This window comes from Branchiostoma lanceolatum, chromosome 1, assembly GCF_035083965.1.
Source record: "Branchiostoma lanceolatum isolate klBraLanc5 chromosome 1, klBraLanc5.hap2, whole genome shotgun sequence".
NCBI classification, from domain to species: domain Eukaryota; kingdom Metazoa; phylum Chordata; class Leptocardii; order Amphioxiformes; family Branchiostomatidae; genus Branchiostoma; species Branchiostoma lanceolatum.
The window spans coordinates 19,184,446-19,200,130 of NC_089722.1; the positions used below are offsets into that span (position 1 = coordinate 19,184,446).

At 40.7% G+C, this 15,685-nt stretch overlaps 1 protein-coding gene and 2 long non-coding RNA genes across 4 annotated transcripts; 1 reads left to right on the forward strand and 2 right to left on the reverse strand.

The window, feature by feature from the left end:
• Positions 1-1,360: 1,360 nt before the first annotated feature.
• Positions 1,361-2,234, reverse strand: LOC136428378 (uncharacterized). The gene is made up of 3 exons (XR_010754613.1): positions 2,162-2,234; positions 1,880-1,942; positions 1,361-1,432 (listed from the first exon to the last, which is right to left on the reverse strand). It is a non-coding gene; the product is annotated as an uncharacterized lncRNA (long non-coding RNA).
• Positions 2,235-4,434: 2,200 nt separating this feature from the next.
• LOC136427980 (uncharacterized) lies at positions 4,435-5,589 on the forward strand. Its single transcript, XR_010754552.1, has 2 exons — positions 4,435-4,637; positions 5,014-5,589. It is a non-coding gene; the product is annotated as an uncharacterized lncRNA (long non-coding RNA).
• Positions 5,590-10,130: 4,541 nt separating this feature from the next.
• On the reverse strand, positions 10,131-15,407 carry LOC136439551 (uncharacterized). Of its 2 annotated transcripts, none has more exons than XM_066434974.1 (6): positions 15,222-15,407; positions 14,759-14,839; positions 14,217-14,291; positions 11,717-13,416; positions 11,250-11,325; positions 10,131-11,110 (listed from the first exon to the last, which is right to left on the reverse strand). In XM_066434974.1, exons 1-4 carry the CDS (start codon positions 15,283-15,285, stop codon positions 13,091-13,093), a joined length of 546 nt encoding a protein of 181 aa, XP_066291071.1. In that variant the 5' UTR covers positions 15,286-15,407; the 3' UTR covers positions 10,131-11,110; positions 11,250-11,325; positions 11,717-13,090. The 2 variants fall into 2 exon arrangements, with proteins under 2 accessions (XP_066291071.1, XP_066291078.1); XM_066434981.1 differs by having other exon boundaries at positions 11,813-13,416; positions 15,222-15,406.
• Positions 15,408-15,685: the final 278 nt, after the last annotated feature.

A 15,685-nucleotide genomic window follows, 5' to 3' on the forward strand; every position in this document is an offset into this window, starting at 1 on the left:
ATCATATGCCCCGTTTTTTTGTCCGCTACTTGTGCTTGGAGAGTAGGGTTAAACTGCATGTGTATATGATACATATCTATCATAGTCGGATCTGTTTTCATTTCTGGAACCCTTGCTGAATCTCTTTGCACTACTAAGGTTGCTATGCATACATTACTTGCAGGCAATGATAAGAGGTTTGTTGCACACATTCTTGCTCGGAGGCACCGATTTCTTTTGACACAGAAATTTGCATTGTGGTGGTAACCAGAAGGCGTGGAGTAATCTTTATTGACACAGCAAAGCTACAGTGACTTTCGTAAGGACTTCTACAACTATACATCCAAACAAGTGGATACAAAACAATAATCCTACGTACAGGTATATATGGATGATTCAACATGTCGAATGTACGTCTAGTTCTAAGGTCAAAACGTGCTTTGATATATTTGCCTATTTATCACTTACGGTACTAGTTATAAGATCTAAACATTCTTTGATATATATGCCAATTTGTACACATTAAGGCTCTTTCTAAAATGTAGTTAAGTTTATTTATAGGATGAAATGTATAACACATAAAACAAAAGCTGTGCAATCGATGATCGCTATCTGTCATCACTATGGTGATAGGTAAATAGATCCCCCGGTATTATCCCCCGGTCTGCCGTTGTTTATGTTACCCGGTTGCATGATGCGGCTTAAGTCTGCTTGGTCTTCCAGGCAGGTAGATCCGCTCACGTTGTCAATGGTTTGCTGGGGATGAAAGTATGATTATGAAGTTCGCTAGAAATACTACCTGCTGCACACATCAGTAATTCTTATTTAAAATCCTCGAAAAATTTGCTGGAAAAGAGAGAGTTGAACAATTTTCTGACTGTATCTATATATCCGCTCTTTGGCGTAACACATGTACAGCAGATTTGCCGGCACGCTGTACGGAAGCAGCTGGTTATATTACACTGAACGACCTGTCACACCTAACCTTAAATTTGTACATCTAGCTCTAAGCGTTGTTTAAAGCTATCTAGTGATGAAGCTCTCATGGTGGCAATGTGTTCTAGTTAAAAACGACAGTTCTAGGGAAAAATGAAGTTTGATACTCTCGTAAAATAGAGTGGGCGAGAAAGATACAGAAAGAGGAAGAGATGGAGTGAGCATGTTTGCTTTTTCTGTTGATAAAGCATAACATCAATCTTATATAGCAGCATAATCATCGTGTCGTTCCTGATTTTTCATTTCTATTAAGGTCAGTTAAAAAAACAAAGTCTTAAGTAGTTTTGAGACACAAGAGCGGACAAGCTAAGGCATCATTTGCTCTTGATTTCATAGCTATGAAATACACTCTCCAGATATAAACTGATGGTTAATAAATACCCACCTATTTTGTCGATGTACTTGTCAAATTTCCCCTCAAGGAAGAACTCCAACAGAGAGCTCCTTGCTTCTTCCACTGTAGCCATGGTAGTGTAATATGATGTCATGTGTTAGTTAGAAACCTTCATAGAAATACATTATAAAACAAAATTAACAAGTCTTTTTTTTGAAGCAACACAGACTAAACTTCATTTGTGTCCTCTTGCATCTATAATGTGTTATAATAGATTGGGCAGATTGCGACTTTGAATGGACAAATAACACCAATCTAATCTTTATAGATTGCAAGTCCCGACACTCCAACACTAGTCTGTAATACTGCAATGCAGATGCACAAAAGAAATGTTTACGAGATATGTTATCATTTTATTGATAATGTAATCCACTAGCTATAGCCTGATTTCAATCACCCTTCTAGTCGGCAGCCGCCTGTAACTGCTAGCCGCCTAGCAGGGCAGGGGACAGAAACCCCCGGACAGCTCGAGTTTGCGTTATACCGACTGTTATTCCACATGACACTTACTATTATCAGATTTGACAATGTGATCCACCATCTTCTCGTCTTCCCTCTTCAGAAGGCCCGACTCTGTGGTAAAAGACCAGTTATTGATAGCTTTGATTAAATACTAGTTATTGATAATTGTCTATTGAGTATCAGGAGACCTCCCCTTTTCATTCTACCATGTACATCGTAACAGTTGCTGCCTTTAAAATAACTTGATGGCTATGTTCTAGCTTTACTGCGAACACAAAAGTACATGTTTACGATTGATTTATCAGAACAAGAAAATCCGTTAGTGCTCACGTTTTAGGGATGCGCCAAGCTTATCAAGCAAAGCCTTCGCATCGGCGTTGGCGTTTTCCACGTGACGCATATCTGAAAGAGTCGGTGGTTAGTTGACAAGGAATTGATTGCGTCGTACTAGACATTATATTTGCATATTTTTTATGTAGAATTTCATATTCCGTACTTGTAACAGCCTGGCCGGGCTCCGCTTTCGAAAAGTGCCTTTGTTATCTTCCCGCTCACTTCATGTCGACGTAACTCTCCTGGCATACTGCGGGCACACATCAACTCAGCCAACCAACCAACCAACCAACCAACCAACCAACCAACCAACCAACCAACCAACCAACCAACCAACCAACCAACCAACAAACAAACAAACAAACAAACGAACGAACAAACTAACTTACAAACAGACAGACAAACAAACCTTCGTACACAGAGCGGAAGTTACATCAAATGTGAGAGGATTTTGAAAACTTGCTTGTGTCTTCGTCGTCTTTTACAACAGGATGTACAGCAACAATGTTGTCATCATCACAGTGAATCTGTAATACTTATCTCCAAGCAGATCTACACGGGGCGCGAAAATCGTAAATGCTAGCCAGAGAAGCTCCAGTCAGCCAGAGAAGCTCCAGCCGGCTGACTGGAGCTTCTCTGGCTAGCATTTACGCTGACTGGAGCTTCTCTGGCTAGCATTTACGATTTTCGCGCCCCGTGTAGATCTGCTTGGAGATTACTATAATACTACTCACCGCGACTCCTTTTTCGCGCTGCGCTCACTTCGAAAGAGCAGACCAGGAGCACACACGTGGCTACCCAAAACAGCTTCATGGTGGGCTCCTGTATGAGCTGAACCGCTGCCGACCGCTATCAGCAGGACATGCGCGCCTGGAATCGGTCCGGGATCGGTTCTGTTACAACTGCACTCACGTGGAGCTGACACGAGACTAAAACGTCAAAGGAGGGTCTGCATCTTTTGTAGTATTCACAAAGTAGGATTTCCTGGATATAAAGCACTGTTGTCGCAGTGATAGATTAATAGGAGCCAAGGTAGCAAAGCTCTCCCATATCAACACGATTAAGTTCTTTGTGCCTTGTTCGGGTCGTGCGTTCGGACCATTGTAGTGCCAAGTGGCACATAGGCCGGCATGCAGTAGGCTTCCTGGTTGTTCAGTAGCAGGGGTATTACAGAGAGGGTTTGCTAGCACCTCTCCAAACACAAGCCATTTGCATGATTTTCAGTAGGTTTTCCCTGAAAGTGCAGCTTAACAGTCAGAACGACCTTTCTGGCAAAAACAGTAACTGATTTTCACAAGACTTTTCCAGTGTTGAACATACTTCGTGTTCAAAGGAGTTTACATGTTGTCATGTGAGCTTTAAGCTTAAGATATGAGCTTAAGCTTAAAATGTGTGAATTGAAATAAGAAACAAATTCAACACTACGTCGCCGCCATAACGCCGCTTATAATTACAACTGGCATAATAATTTTCACCTCGTGACGTAGTAAGGTACTGAGCCCGAGAGAGTCACTCAATTTACTCTTACTTTGGGGATTGCTGGTCTTAGTGTGTGGGGGTGGTAACGTCCGTCGCAGCATTGACAGCCGTGTAGGAGAAAGATTAGAGATTTTTGTGGTAAGCCTGATGTTGTTGCTGTTGATCTGATTTTGAAAGGGAATGATTTATTTGGTACGGGTTTAAAAGAAAACGATAGTCGTCTTAACGTTGGAATGTTACATGTCATTTCTTATAGTACTTTGGTTTTAAATACCAATAAGAACGTGTCTGATTTGACAAAAAGTCCTGTCAGCGCGCATTTCGTCATGATGTGATGTCACAGGTAGATCACAGGTTACAAAATGCGGTCAGAGTCAGACGCATATAAACGTGCATTAGTGTAGGTGAAACCAGACGACAGGGGCGTAATTGTGGATAGACATGCCATCGATACTGGTTTTGGAGAAAATTACTTTTTTTTCCCTCTTGCATTAGTTGTGGGGTCATCCATGATGAAGCTGAATCCGTGTGGCCTTAGCACTCGTGACAAAATCCTTTTGGTTTACAACTGATTTCTCGGTGAGGTCACTGCCTTCAGGTATGTCCTTATCTTGTCTTGTGGGCCCTTCTTAGTGCGGTGTTGATCACACACTTTCTTGTTTCTGAGAAGGCTTTGGTTGTTCCAATTCATCAGAGCGTTTCTGATTGGACAAAAAGTGGGCGTGGTCTATACTTGCGATGGGTTTAAGCCGCCTGTTATCCTAGCCCCATTCATTCATGATCACTCCTTGTGTATAAACATGGCAGCCCAGATGACCGTACTGTATAAACATGGCAGCCCAGATGACCGTAAGTGAGTCTGTCCGTGCGTTAGTGCGCAGAGCTACCAGCTCCGTCGCGACGAATCCCAATCCGTGTGCTCAGCTTCTGGGGGTGCTGATTCTCGTCGGTATAGGATTGCTAATTCTATAGTCAACGGCAAGAAGACTTTATGGTAAGGATATCTTCTGTTTCTTACGAATGGTTACGCGTATATGATATCGAGCGCATTCTGTGTCTGTGAGAGTGACTTTTTTGACTGAGCACGCGAACCAGCATGGTCCTTGAGATGCCAGCAAACTAGAATAAACATCACAGTTTAGGCTGCCTTCCGTAAAAAAAGGTGACTAGCCTGTGCCATACACAATCTCTCGCTGCGAGAGGCTATATCATAGTATATGGCCCCCTCTCCGAGAGCTATTTTGTAGTCTTGAGGGCCACTAGGAACGTATATTTTAGTTAGGCTATAGAAAATCCAGTTGTGAAATACAGCAATTTAGAGTAAGTGCAAAGATACTCTTTTGCTGACTGATTTTTTTGTTCACTCTTAGGCAGCAAAGTGCCCGCGGCTGCCGTCGACCCCATTCCTCATCTTCGCTCCCGAAGAAATCCACAAGTGTGAGAATGATTAGGAAAACCACCGAGTCTTTTTTCTACAACGCGCTTCGCCGACCGAAGTAGTCTTCATGTATCAACTACTGTATGCATCATCAACAGAACAACGAATCAATAGAATTTCGTGTTTCGACCACCACGGGAACTGTCCACCACCTACATCCAACCACTGACAGCCGGAAGGCTTCTGTTACCTCCAACCCGCCGAGTCATCACACAAGGAACACTCTCTGTATACCCTGTCATTGAACGGGATCATCACTATAGTTCCGACAATGATTTTCACAAATAGGATGCCTTCTTCCTCTTCATGTTTGAGCACACGGATAGGTACATGTAGGTGTTTCATCCAGTAAAGGGCCCAGTCGGCATCATTCTGTTGTTTTGTAAAAACCGGTTTTTCTAGTTATTGTATATAAGTACTGGTTAGTTTTGCTAGTTCACTTTAGTGACGCTGAAAAAGAGTGATGGATATCACTCGAAACGTCCGGAAATAAATCTCCGAATTTTTATCCAGTTGTAGAGTTTGAGTTGTCTTTATATGTTGTTTTTAACCTTTTGTTCCTTTTTTTGTTGCATTGTAACGTCCCCTGCTACAATCTGGATCACTACCACTGCTCTGTTTTTGAGTGGGGAAGGGGGCAAGCGTGTGGTATGTTACTGGCACTTATGGTACCTTAATATAAATAAAAAATCGTGGCAATGAAAATGCATTGCCATGGCGACGGTGTAAGGTTTGATATTATCAAATCATTCTGGGGACCAATATTCAAGTTAATTTACATATACACGTTATGTATTTTCCGATAATGGCTTCCCCCTTTTCATCCTCACACTGTATAAGGCAATGATCAGGGCACACATTACCAGGACCGTAACTAAAATATTTTCTACATTTGCTATCTATTCACACACGTGCGTTTTTTAGTCCGACTCTCATTACGGAAACCAAATTATGACATTGCCCTCTTAAAAGTTCTTGGTTACAGAACTTGTCTATCAAAACATGCACAGTGCTCTGTAGTAAAGAACTTTTCTGTGCCTCTGCTATAAACGAATGCCATAACACTTTTCTGAAGTTTTACTGTTTCCGCACCAGAATATCTTTTGGCTGTTGCGGCCTGAAATCCTCCGTGTGCTACCTGTTTGTAAGACCACATACCAACAGAACGCAATAAAAGAAGCAGAAACGTTCACAGAAGAAATAACGCGGGATGAATTTGGCGAAATTTTCGGAGAGAAGAGTTTATGATCAGGGTCAACTGCTGACACGCCGCACAGTTTGTTTCAAAGTTGTTTTACCGATCAGACATTCTGAATAGTGAATCTGATAAATTATAAATCGTGATTAATAATAATAATAATAATAGTAATAATGATAATGATAATAACTTTATTGCAAATTCATGCCTGGAGGCTAATTGCAAGAATACATTGAAATGAGATGATGGTGATAATAAGTAGAGCTACTTCTAATCTAAACGGTTGCTATTGGGTTTGATTTATTTTTTGTGTGCAGTGGAATATGAAATTTTCCACGTTTTGGGGAGATATATGCATTGGCCGGTGTTAACAGAAAGGCAGTTTTTTGTAGGTCTGTGCGATAGTGAAAGCTGAGAACAATTTTGCTGACTAGGTTTGATAGTTTGTTTCTTTCGGTGCTGTAATGTGGGCAATGGCAAATAAAGTGCATTTCATCTTCCACTGCTTTTCCTGTGCATTGTTCACATATTCTCTCGTTAACAGGTAACCGTCTGTATCTACCTCCTTCTACTTCTAATGTATGTGCGCTTACTCTGCGTTAATATATAGCTGATTTTATGTCTAAGTCTTTGCTTAGTAGATAATTCTCCATGGCGTACACAGATTTGAGATGTCTAGTATATAATATTAGCTTACCAACATCAACAGAGAGATTGCGGAGAAAGGTTAAGAATTTCAACGTGCTTTATCCGTAGCTTCTTGCATGTCATGAGTTAAGTTTGCCAGAATATGTACTAGTATGTGGAAGAACACAGACACACACTTACTAGACACACGGCATTAGAAACACAACAAAAACCGGTTGGGGTATGCAAAAAGAAAGCATTCCTATATAGCCTGGATGCCAGAATTCTTTCAGGACCTGAACAGGCCAGCTACTGGGCTAGCTCCAGGACATGACAAGATGTCAGCGACTTGCAATGATTTTTTAGTACAAATCCCCTCAGTTAGACCTTTTGTTTGAAAGCGGAACATGTGCTACTCTCTCGGTCTTTGTGTGTATTACCATCTGGCATCCAGGTGGGATACTAGTATTAGGGCGGGACTTTCTAGACCGCCCACAGCAGGGCACAACCAATCGGCTACAGCGGGGCGTAACTCCCAGCAGGGCGCAACCAATCGCCGGCAGCGGGGCATAACTCACAGCAGGGCGCAACCAACCGCCGACAGCGGGGCGTAACTCACAGCAGGGCGCAACCAACCGCCGACCAGCAGCACGCAACAGGGCAGAGCCGACGGCGGTTGACCAATTAATCAAGCTTTTAGGATACCATGTGGCCATTGTGAAGTTTGATCCATTGTTCAAAATCCATCGTCACTCTGGGTTTGATTCTGAAAACCAGGCCACAAAGAACAAAAAGGGGAAGGCCTAGTGGCTCGGCACATCTCAAGATAGCAAAGATGAGAAGAAAAGGCGGGCACCTGCGGCATCCGTGGACTTAATATCGACCTCCATCCGTATGAAGCCGAGGAAAAGGCCAGTAAACGGCCCACACCTTTTCGACAAAGAGCTGGACAGACCGACAGCGAATACAGCGGTCTAAAGGTCAGTAAAATTTCAGGTCTCAACCTTTTGCACGGCGCATATGTTTCTGTACACATAGACTGCCGTTTCTGTGTTTGATCACCCCGTTATTTCGTGGAGTAATAGCAGTCTACATTAATTCTATTTTCGAACACAGTGGTTACAAACGACATGCCTTCTAAATATCTTGCACACTACGTAATGGAAAACTGATTTGGTAGCACCCTTTGTCCACCATATACCTGATTATAATTCGTTTAAATTCTACCGGGTTAGATTTTACCTGCCAAGAAATGGTTTCTTCGCCTGTCGTTTAATTTGTGCAAACTTCTAATACGATTTAAAATAGAGGTGATGACTGTCTTGATTTTTTCGACATTGAGATATTTCTTGCAAACTTATAGATTCATAAATATCCTGTTTATATCTCAGCCGACACAAATATCCCAATATGGCAAAAGTTCAGTAACCCATGGATTGTAGATGTGCATTGATTTTTCGAAGTTGCAGAAATTTTGTTTATTTGTGCAAGTGGATAAGATCACGTATAACGAGAAACTTCTAGCAGACAAATTAATTTTAACATGTCCAATATAAAGGACGTGTCTAGCCTTTGTATTGGAGATGCTTTCAAGTGTAGAAAACAACGCAACGCAACGTAGAAATTTTATCTAGATAAAACTGATAGACATCCATATATGTTTACATGTTGAATATGGTTGTTATGGAAGGAGGTGGTCGAGCCTGTTAACATGTATCAAGGTGTTACTAACCCGTTCTACATTGTTTCTTTCAGCTCTGCATGACAGCAAAGACAACAGTCATCAGAAAGAGTTGAACTTGGACGGCAGTAACAGCAGCTTTCAAATGCTGTGTATCACCTAACCAACACTCGTGGGGATCGATCTAGTCAGACTTGACATTGAGTCTATAGTTCCAGAATTCCTGCGGCATCAATGACCGTGTAAACGATTTGCTACTTGTATAAATATCAACTTCACTGTACAATATGTAAAATGTATCTTCCATAACAATGCTTTATTAGCTATTTCATGTTCTCTTATCATGTCCATTAAATAAAAGAGATAAAAACAATGTGGTTGTCTGTTTCTTTTCACGCGTAGGTGATTTAAACAATCCCTAACCTGAAGACACATGAGCTGCTTGCAACTGAGTCATTCAATATTTCAAATCAGATGTAATAAAATTCAAAGGATTATTGTGTTCATGCCGATCTAATTTAAAACAAAACAAAAACTTATTTAAAATAGAAAGGTTTGATAGTTATATTTCCAGTTGTATCTTATCAGTATAAAGGAGTGTAACATTCGCTCCTGTAAAAGAAGCTTCTTTTAAAAAGTTGAGATCATTGCAACAAGCCCTGGCTAAAGATGCAGCTAAAATACTAGTAGATCAAGACATGACTATCCATTTCCTTCATACACATACCTTTTGACAAATCCATGACAAACAAATACTATGATTAAATTGCCAGATTTAACTGGTTGCTATATCTGCTACTTCCAAATTTAACACAGGGAGACATGGAAAGACAACTTCCAAACGAATTCCCCAGGGAATACACGGATGTTGAAACTACGCTTGCGCGGACGAATTCCTGAAATACCTGTACAATTCTGGGAATTCTTGCAGATCGGGCGTAAAGTATACTATTAGGCTCGCCCCTGAGGCGTCGCCAAAAACCTGCATCGATCTGAAGCAATATGTAAACAGCGGGGCTGATACATCTCCGGCGATGCCATGGCATACAGCCCCGGGCATCACGTCCATGTGTCTCACTGCATTGGAATGTGGCGAGTATATAAATGCATGGGCAATAAGCTAGCTGTGTCTACTCCCCAAGCAGAGGAGGGGTTCTGGCTGGTTTTTGACATGTTTTTAGGCGTTTTTGTCGGGATTTCTACTTTGTGAGTGTGGGTTGGCGACACACACAAAAAAGTAGAAAGCCCGACAAAGACGCCTAAAAACATGTAAAAAAACAGCCGGAACCCCTCCTCTGCTTGGAGAGTAGCTGTGTCTGCAACGAACATAGCGATGTTGTTGTAGATCTGTGTAGCAATATTTAATATAATGTCTGAGTACGGTATGGATAGATGAATATATAGGACTCACAGAAAGTAATCGAACTGGGTCGGCTCTGAGTTCATATATCGCTAAGATAGGAGTTAAGACCCTAAACACCCAAGCCAAATTTATTACATGTCTGATTATAAAATTGAATTGATATATAGTGAAACAACAATATGATCTTCAAGCAGCTTTATTGTCATGAGCACATCAGCATTCCAACCTTACTGATCCAAACTTGCCACAAAAATTTCGGAAACTTGATTTTAATCTATCATATCTCTGTGAATGATTTAAAATGCATTGCATCATGTGTCATTATCAAGCTTATTCAGTGACCTTGATGATGATATCCCGTTTGTTATGATCGTACATTCCTGGGTTAAGCACCAGAGCTACCTATGCAAGGTAGTTACAAAAAAGGTGCCAAAATTCTCCCTAATTATAGGTTTGTTGTTTTTAATGGGTAGTTTACTGTGTAATATTCGTTGGAAAGCTTGTATATTTTCCTAAAAAAACATTTACCACATTTGTTATGATCACTATATTGTGCAGTAAGCACCATAACAGAATTCTTTGATGGGTTTTCCAAAAACGTGCAGAAATTCCCCTGCCAACGTCATACACTGTGTTTTGGAAGGGGGATTTCGGCAATTTTGTTTTGTGAAGCTCTCGCATATTTAGCTCTGAAGTTCAACATGCGAATGTAGGATCATGCCAAATTTGGTATCAATATGAACGGCAATATCAGGCTTTCTAATGATACATAATCTTATACATTTGATAAAGTAACAACGGAGAAATGACCAATCAAATTCAAATTTTCCGAACGTTTCGTGCCGAGTTTAGCTTTCATAGCAAAACGAAATGATAACACTCTAGTGATGGTATTAGCATTATGACGTGTCCTGGTATAGACATTGCGAATTAGTGGCAAAGATTGAAGAAGAATATGATATCAATGAGAAGTATGTCTATGATTGGTTGCAGCAAAATCACTTGATTAAATACTGAGCATAGTTCGGAATGGAACTTCAGTTATATTGATTGTCCAATCGGCGTTGATGTCTCTTGAGACGGAAATGTTGATGCCATGTATAATAAGCTGCCAATTCGTCATATGACGCCACCTTCATTGAGCACAAGACTTCTTCCCTCTGAAAACGTACACAAACAAGTATTAGAGAACGGAATGTGTGTGTATGTGGGGGAGGGGCGTACTATTGAATTGAGGGATCAGTATCTAATCGAAAATCTCAATATCAACAATTCATCAATAACTGGGAGACACCTTACCGGTGGTCGTATTTTTCTAATCACTTGGATGGTCACGTGATACCCATGTCAAGGGCTTCCATTGTAGACGACCCACCTGTGATAGAACAGTACATTTTTAATTCAAATAAAATTGTTCACAAGCCGTAGAAAGCATGAATAGGCTTGATAACATGCAAAGTGTGCTATAGGTCTACAATGTGTATACCGAATAGAAAGACTCTATGTACACATCCAAATGATCTGATCAGCACAGATAAACGTCGGGTGAATACATCACTTAGTTATGTGTACAAAGAGTCTTTTTATTCAGTGACTTACCAACCTGATGAAACTATTCACGGAGTGTGTTTACCGTTTACATATCGCAAAACGAGATAAACACTAAACAGGTTTGACAACATTGCTCTTACCTAACACGAGCTCACAAAGCATCATCGATAGAGTTTGCAATAGATTTGGCAACAAAGTACGCCAAACACACCCACCTTTGCTAGCACAGTTGTCTACAGAGAACCAGTAGCAAGCAGCGCAATGACTACAAGCATAGCCACCCCGTATAACAACGCGAAAAACTTTTTCACCTCCGCTTTTTCCATACTGAAGAACGAACTGACTGGTTCTGTAGGCTGGTCTGTTATGAATGGTCAGTGCAGATGGTGGAATCCAGGTGATGCTGAAATAGGCCTTGGGGCGGCTGTGTCACAATTGGTCTATTGTGGTCCATACCCCAATTAGGTTGTACCACTTGTACCAATGGTAAAAAAAAAATAAAAAAGATACGCACCTTCCATGGCTGCATATCCAACAAAGAAACAGTTTTTTAAGAAGATGTCTTGCTTCCTATTTCAAGCCCATATGGTTTCCAGTTCTTACATACTGTCCTTCAAATCTGACCGGTAAAACGATAGCTTAATGACAGCTATATATTATCCACAAAAAGCGCTCTTGTGTCGCAAGCGCCCGACCGCAGCACCGGGGGTAAAAACGTACACGCCCAACCCATCGCTACGAGGCTAATCTTTGTAGCATAAGAAAGAACGTACTAATATCATCTTGTACACTTTTTTTTCGTGACATTCTGTGCTGCGTTAATTGTTGATTGTTCATACAAGGAAGTTTAGATTAAAATGTTTAATATGAAATTAAGGTTCACAATTGTCCAACGTGAAACAAGTAAAGAGTTCCGGGCGGGTGCCAAGGGTCAAAGGTTAGAATTGTTTACATTGATATGGGTCATTTGACTGCGGATCAAAACAAACGATTTGAAATGTCGAAAGTTTACAGTTTGGTCTGTACAACACGCAATAAATAACTGATATTAGTTGTTTAGCTTTTATTTTTACGTTTCATTCAAAGGCACTACTGACAATTTTGAAGGAGAAAGCAAGCAAGCACGCAACGGTGGATAGTAGCGTTAGAGTAGTGACAGAAACCACATGCTTTCTGAACAGTCTTAGAATAGGCACTTATGTACTATTTTGAAAATTATCTTCACATTTTCTACAGATTTACCAGACAAAACGAACGTGTAATAATTACAAAGCAATGGAGGGTATTGGTGCTGATATCAGATGTCTACTAGAATAAACGTACGCAATCGCTAACACAGACGAAGATGATAAATGACCTGGAGTGGACTACTCTCTTTTTATCTTCTGATGTTTAGTTTGTACATATTTAAGCCTCACAGAGTATAACCTGCTTGGAGCTGCTTACAGAAAGTCATGTACCTAGGCCCTCTTCTCGAAAATGTGCTTGTCGCATTTAACATCAAAAGAGTTAACGCTTACTCTGCTTTGCAAAAGATGCTGTCATGAAATAATAGAAATTTCATTTTTGACATAATTCCATTATTTGCACTATCCCTCTTGCTTCTTCTTCTCCTTCTTTTCCTTCTTCTTCGCCTTAAGAGCAGCCACTAGTTTCTGCTCGTTCTTAATCTTTTCGTCCTCTTCCTTTAGCCCTGGCCCTTTAATGTGCATCTCTTTCTTATCAGTATCTCCCTTCTTTGTCTTCTTTGTATTTACGTTATCTTCCCCTTTTTCGCCCTGTTCCTTTAACCCACGCCCTATATTCGGGTTTTGTTCTTCCCTGAAGTCCATCAGCTCGCGGACTTCCCGCACCAGCTCCAGCCTCTCCATGTTGTCCAGGGCGCGGAGAAGTTCCACGATGCGTGCGGGAAGGTCTGTAGGAAAATAAGATAAATAGATTAAGTGGTTTATCATTAGTTTTACCCCAAAGTTATCCGGTTTTTGTTGTCGGTATTGCAATCTAAGGTCGTCTAAGGTATCTGTGCACTGATTCGTTTCAACATTTTTTTTTTAACGATCTCGCTCAATGCAAGGCCGTAAGAGGCCTCTTCTCGGCATTGAACTAATTGAACTAATGTGGCATAGGTGAGAGACAGCGGTGTGTTTGTTTTGAAGGTTTGTAGGTTGTATTTTGGGGGAAAGCAGTGGGCTGGGAGAGAATTCTAGAGTTTTGCAGTTCGTGGAAAAAAGCTGTTACTGTAGAATGACTTAGAGGCTGGTAGTATAGTGGTGTTTTCTAAATTCGGTGACCTATTACAATAACGTCTTCCCTTATAAGCTTTAACATTAAACAACAGGTATTGATTTGTTTAACAATTTATATTTCTACTACCACTTCTACTAATACTACTATCACTACTCCTCCTCTTCTTCCTTGTCCTACTTCTACCTCTAGCGTTACGTCTACTTCTACTACTACTATCAGTGCTACTACTGCTACTACTATAGTGCTATCACTACTCTTCCTCCTCGTCCTACTACTACTAACGTTACCTCTAACGTTACCTCTACTTTTACTAGTATATAAGTGCTGCTACTGCTACTACTACCACTACTGCGATTACTCCTGCTACTGCAATTTTTGAAATTCCCTATATGCAGATGTAGCGTTTAACCTACTGAGGCTGCTGCTTGGAGTTGAGGAAAAGCATTATAACCCTCTCACAATACCTACTTTCCTTCAGAATGGTCGGGGAGTAGACAATTCTTGTCAGATACTCCTCAAACGCAGCGTCCGACACACCAGGTCCTGTAAGATGTGTCACATTAAGCCTTTCACTTTTATTATGTCAGTAGTTCTCAATGGTTGATATTTTTGCAGCACAGAGTCTCATATGTTCTTAACTCAAAGATGAATATAAGGAATTTTTACAATGCTTTACAATATCATAGCACAGTATAAAAAATCGAACCTTAATAGATATACTGTAAATCACTTTAATATAGCGGCAGGAAAATATAGCGGTTTGGGGGAAATGGAGTAGGTCACGGCACTTAATTTTAACGGTGGGAACAAACATTACTGGCTTAAATATTAGTGATCAAATATTAGCGATGATGAAATTTTAGCTGTTGACTAAAATTAAATTACAGTCAACAAATCAAGAATTACAGTAGGTCCCTGTTAACAATGCCCTCTGATCCCGCATTTTTTCGTCCTTATTCATACTATTCACTCCCTTGAATCTATGAATCTATGAATTAAAGGCAACTCACTCCAATGTTTCTTAAACAGATCGAAGACGGCTTCTTGTTCTTTCTTTGATAGCCTGTCTTGTACGAAGGTGAACCTCGGATCTGTAACAAAATTAGTTAAACAGAATGACGTCGTTACTACTTTCATTGTGAGAAAGAGTCTTCTTCTTCCTAGTCTGTTTATAGTTTACCGATCAGAACACCAACGTTTTGTACTGTCTTGTATTTTTCGAGAAATGAGTAGAGGCAAGCATTCGCTTACCACGATCCTGCATGAAAATTGCAACCATTAACAACTGTGCAGCGAGACAACTCAATGTGAACAACTGTGTAAGTGTACCTATCCCATCGTAGTTTCGTCCAGGCACTTTGTGGCTATTCATTTAACACAAAACGTTAATGATTCGGAAAATTGTTTTCCTACGTGGCAAACAGCATGTAAGTCAGTCTTTGAATATCCACTCACTAACTTAGCAGAGCCTACCTGAAGAACCAAGTTCAATAAACGTCAAGGTCACCAGACAGACCCACATCCAGCGAGCGGCCATATCGGTTGTTTCTGTTCTTTACCGTCCAAGTCCTCTTACAATTTCTCCTGTGTCGGAACAACTTTACTCATCTTCGGCTCTGCTGTCCCTCTAAACCAGTTTTTCTGCTTTCGTTGCTCTTATGACGTTCTCTGACCTTCATGACCGATGTCTAAAGCGTAACAAGCCATATATGGGCACATCTGCTTACGTATGTGACGATTATTCAAATGAGTGTTGTAAGCATTGTAACTGCCAGATTTGAAAAGTTACAAAACAACAAGTCGACACATCAAAGCACCACCTTCCAGATTGTGCAAGAATTGCAAAGAGCTGAACCGCGATTTAAATATACTGTACAAGAGAATGTTGGTTACCTGTTGAGCGGGTTTTCAATGGAGGCACCTCGTCCCAGGGGAGG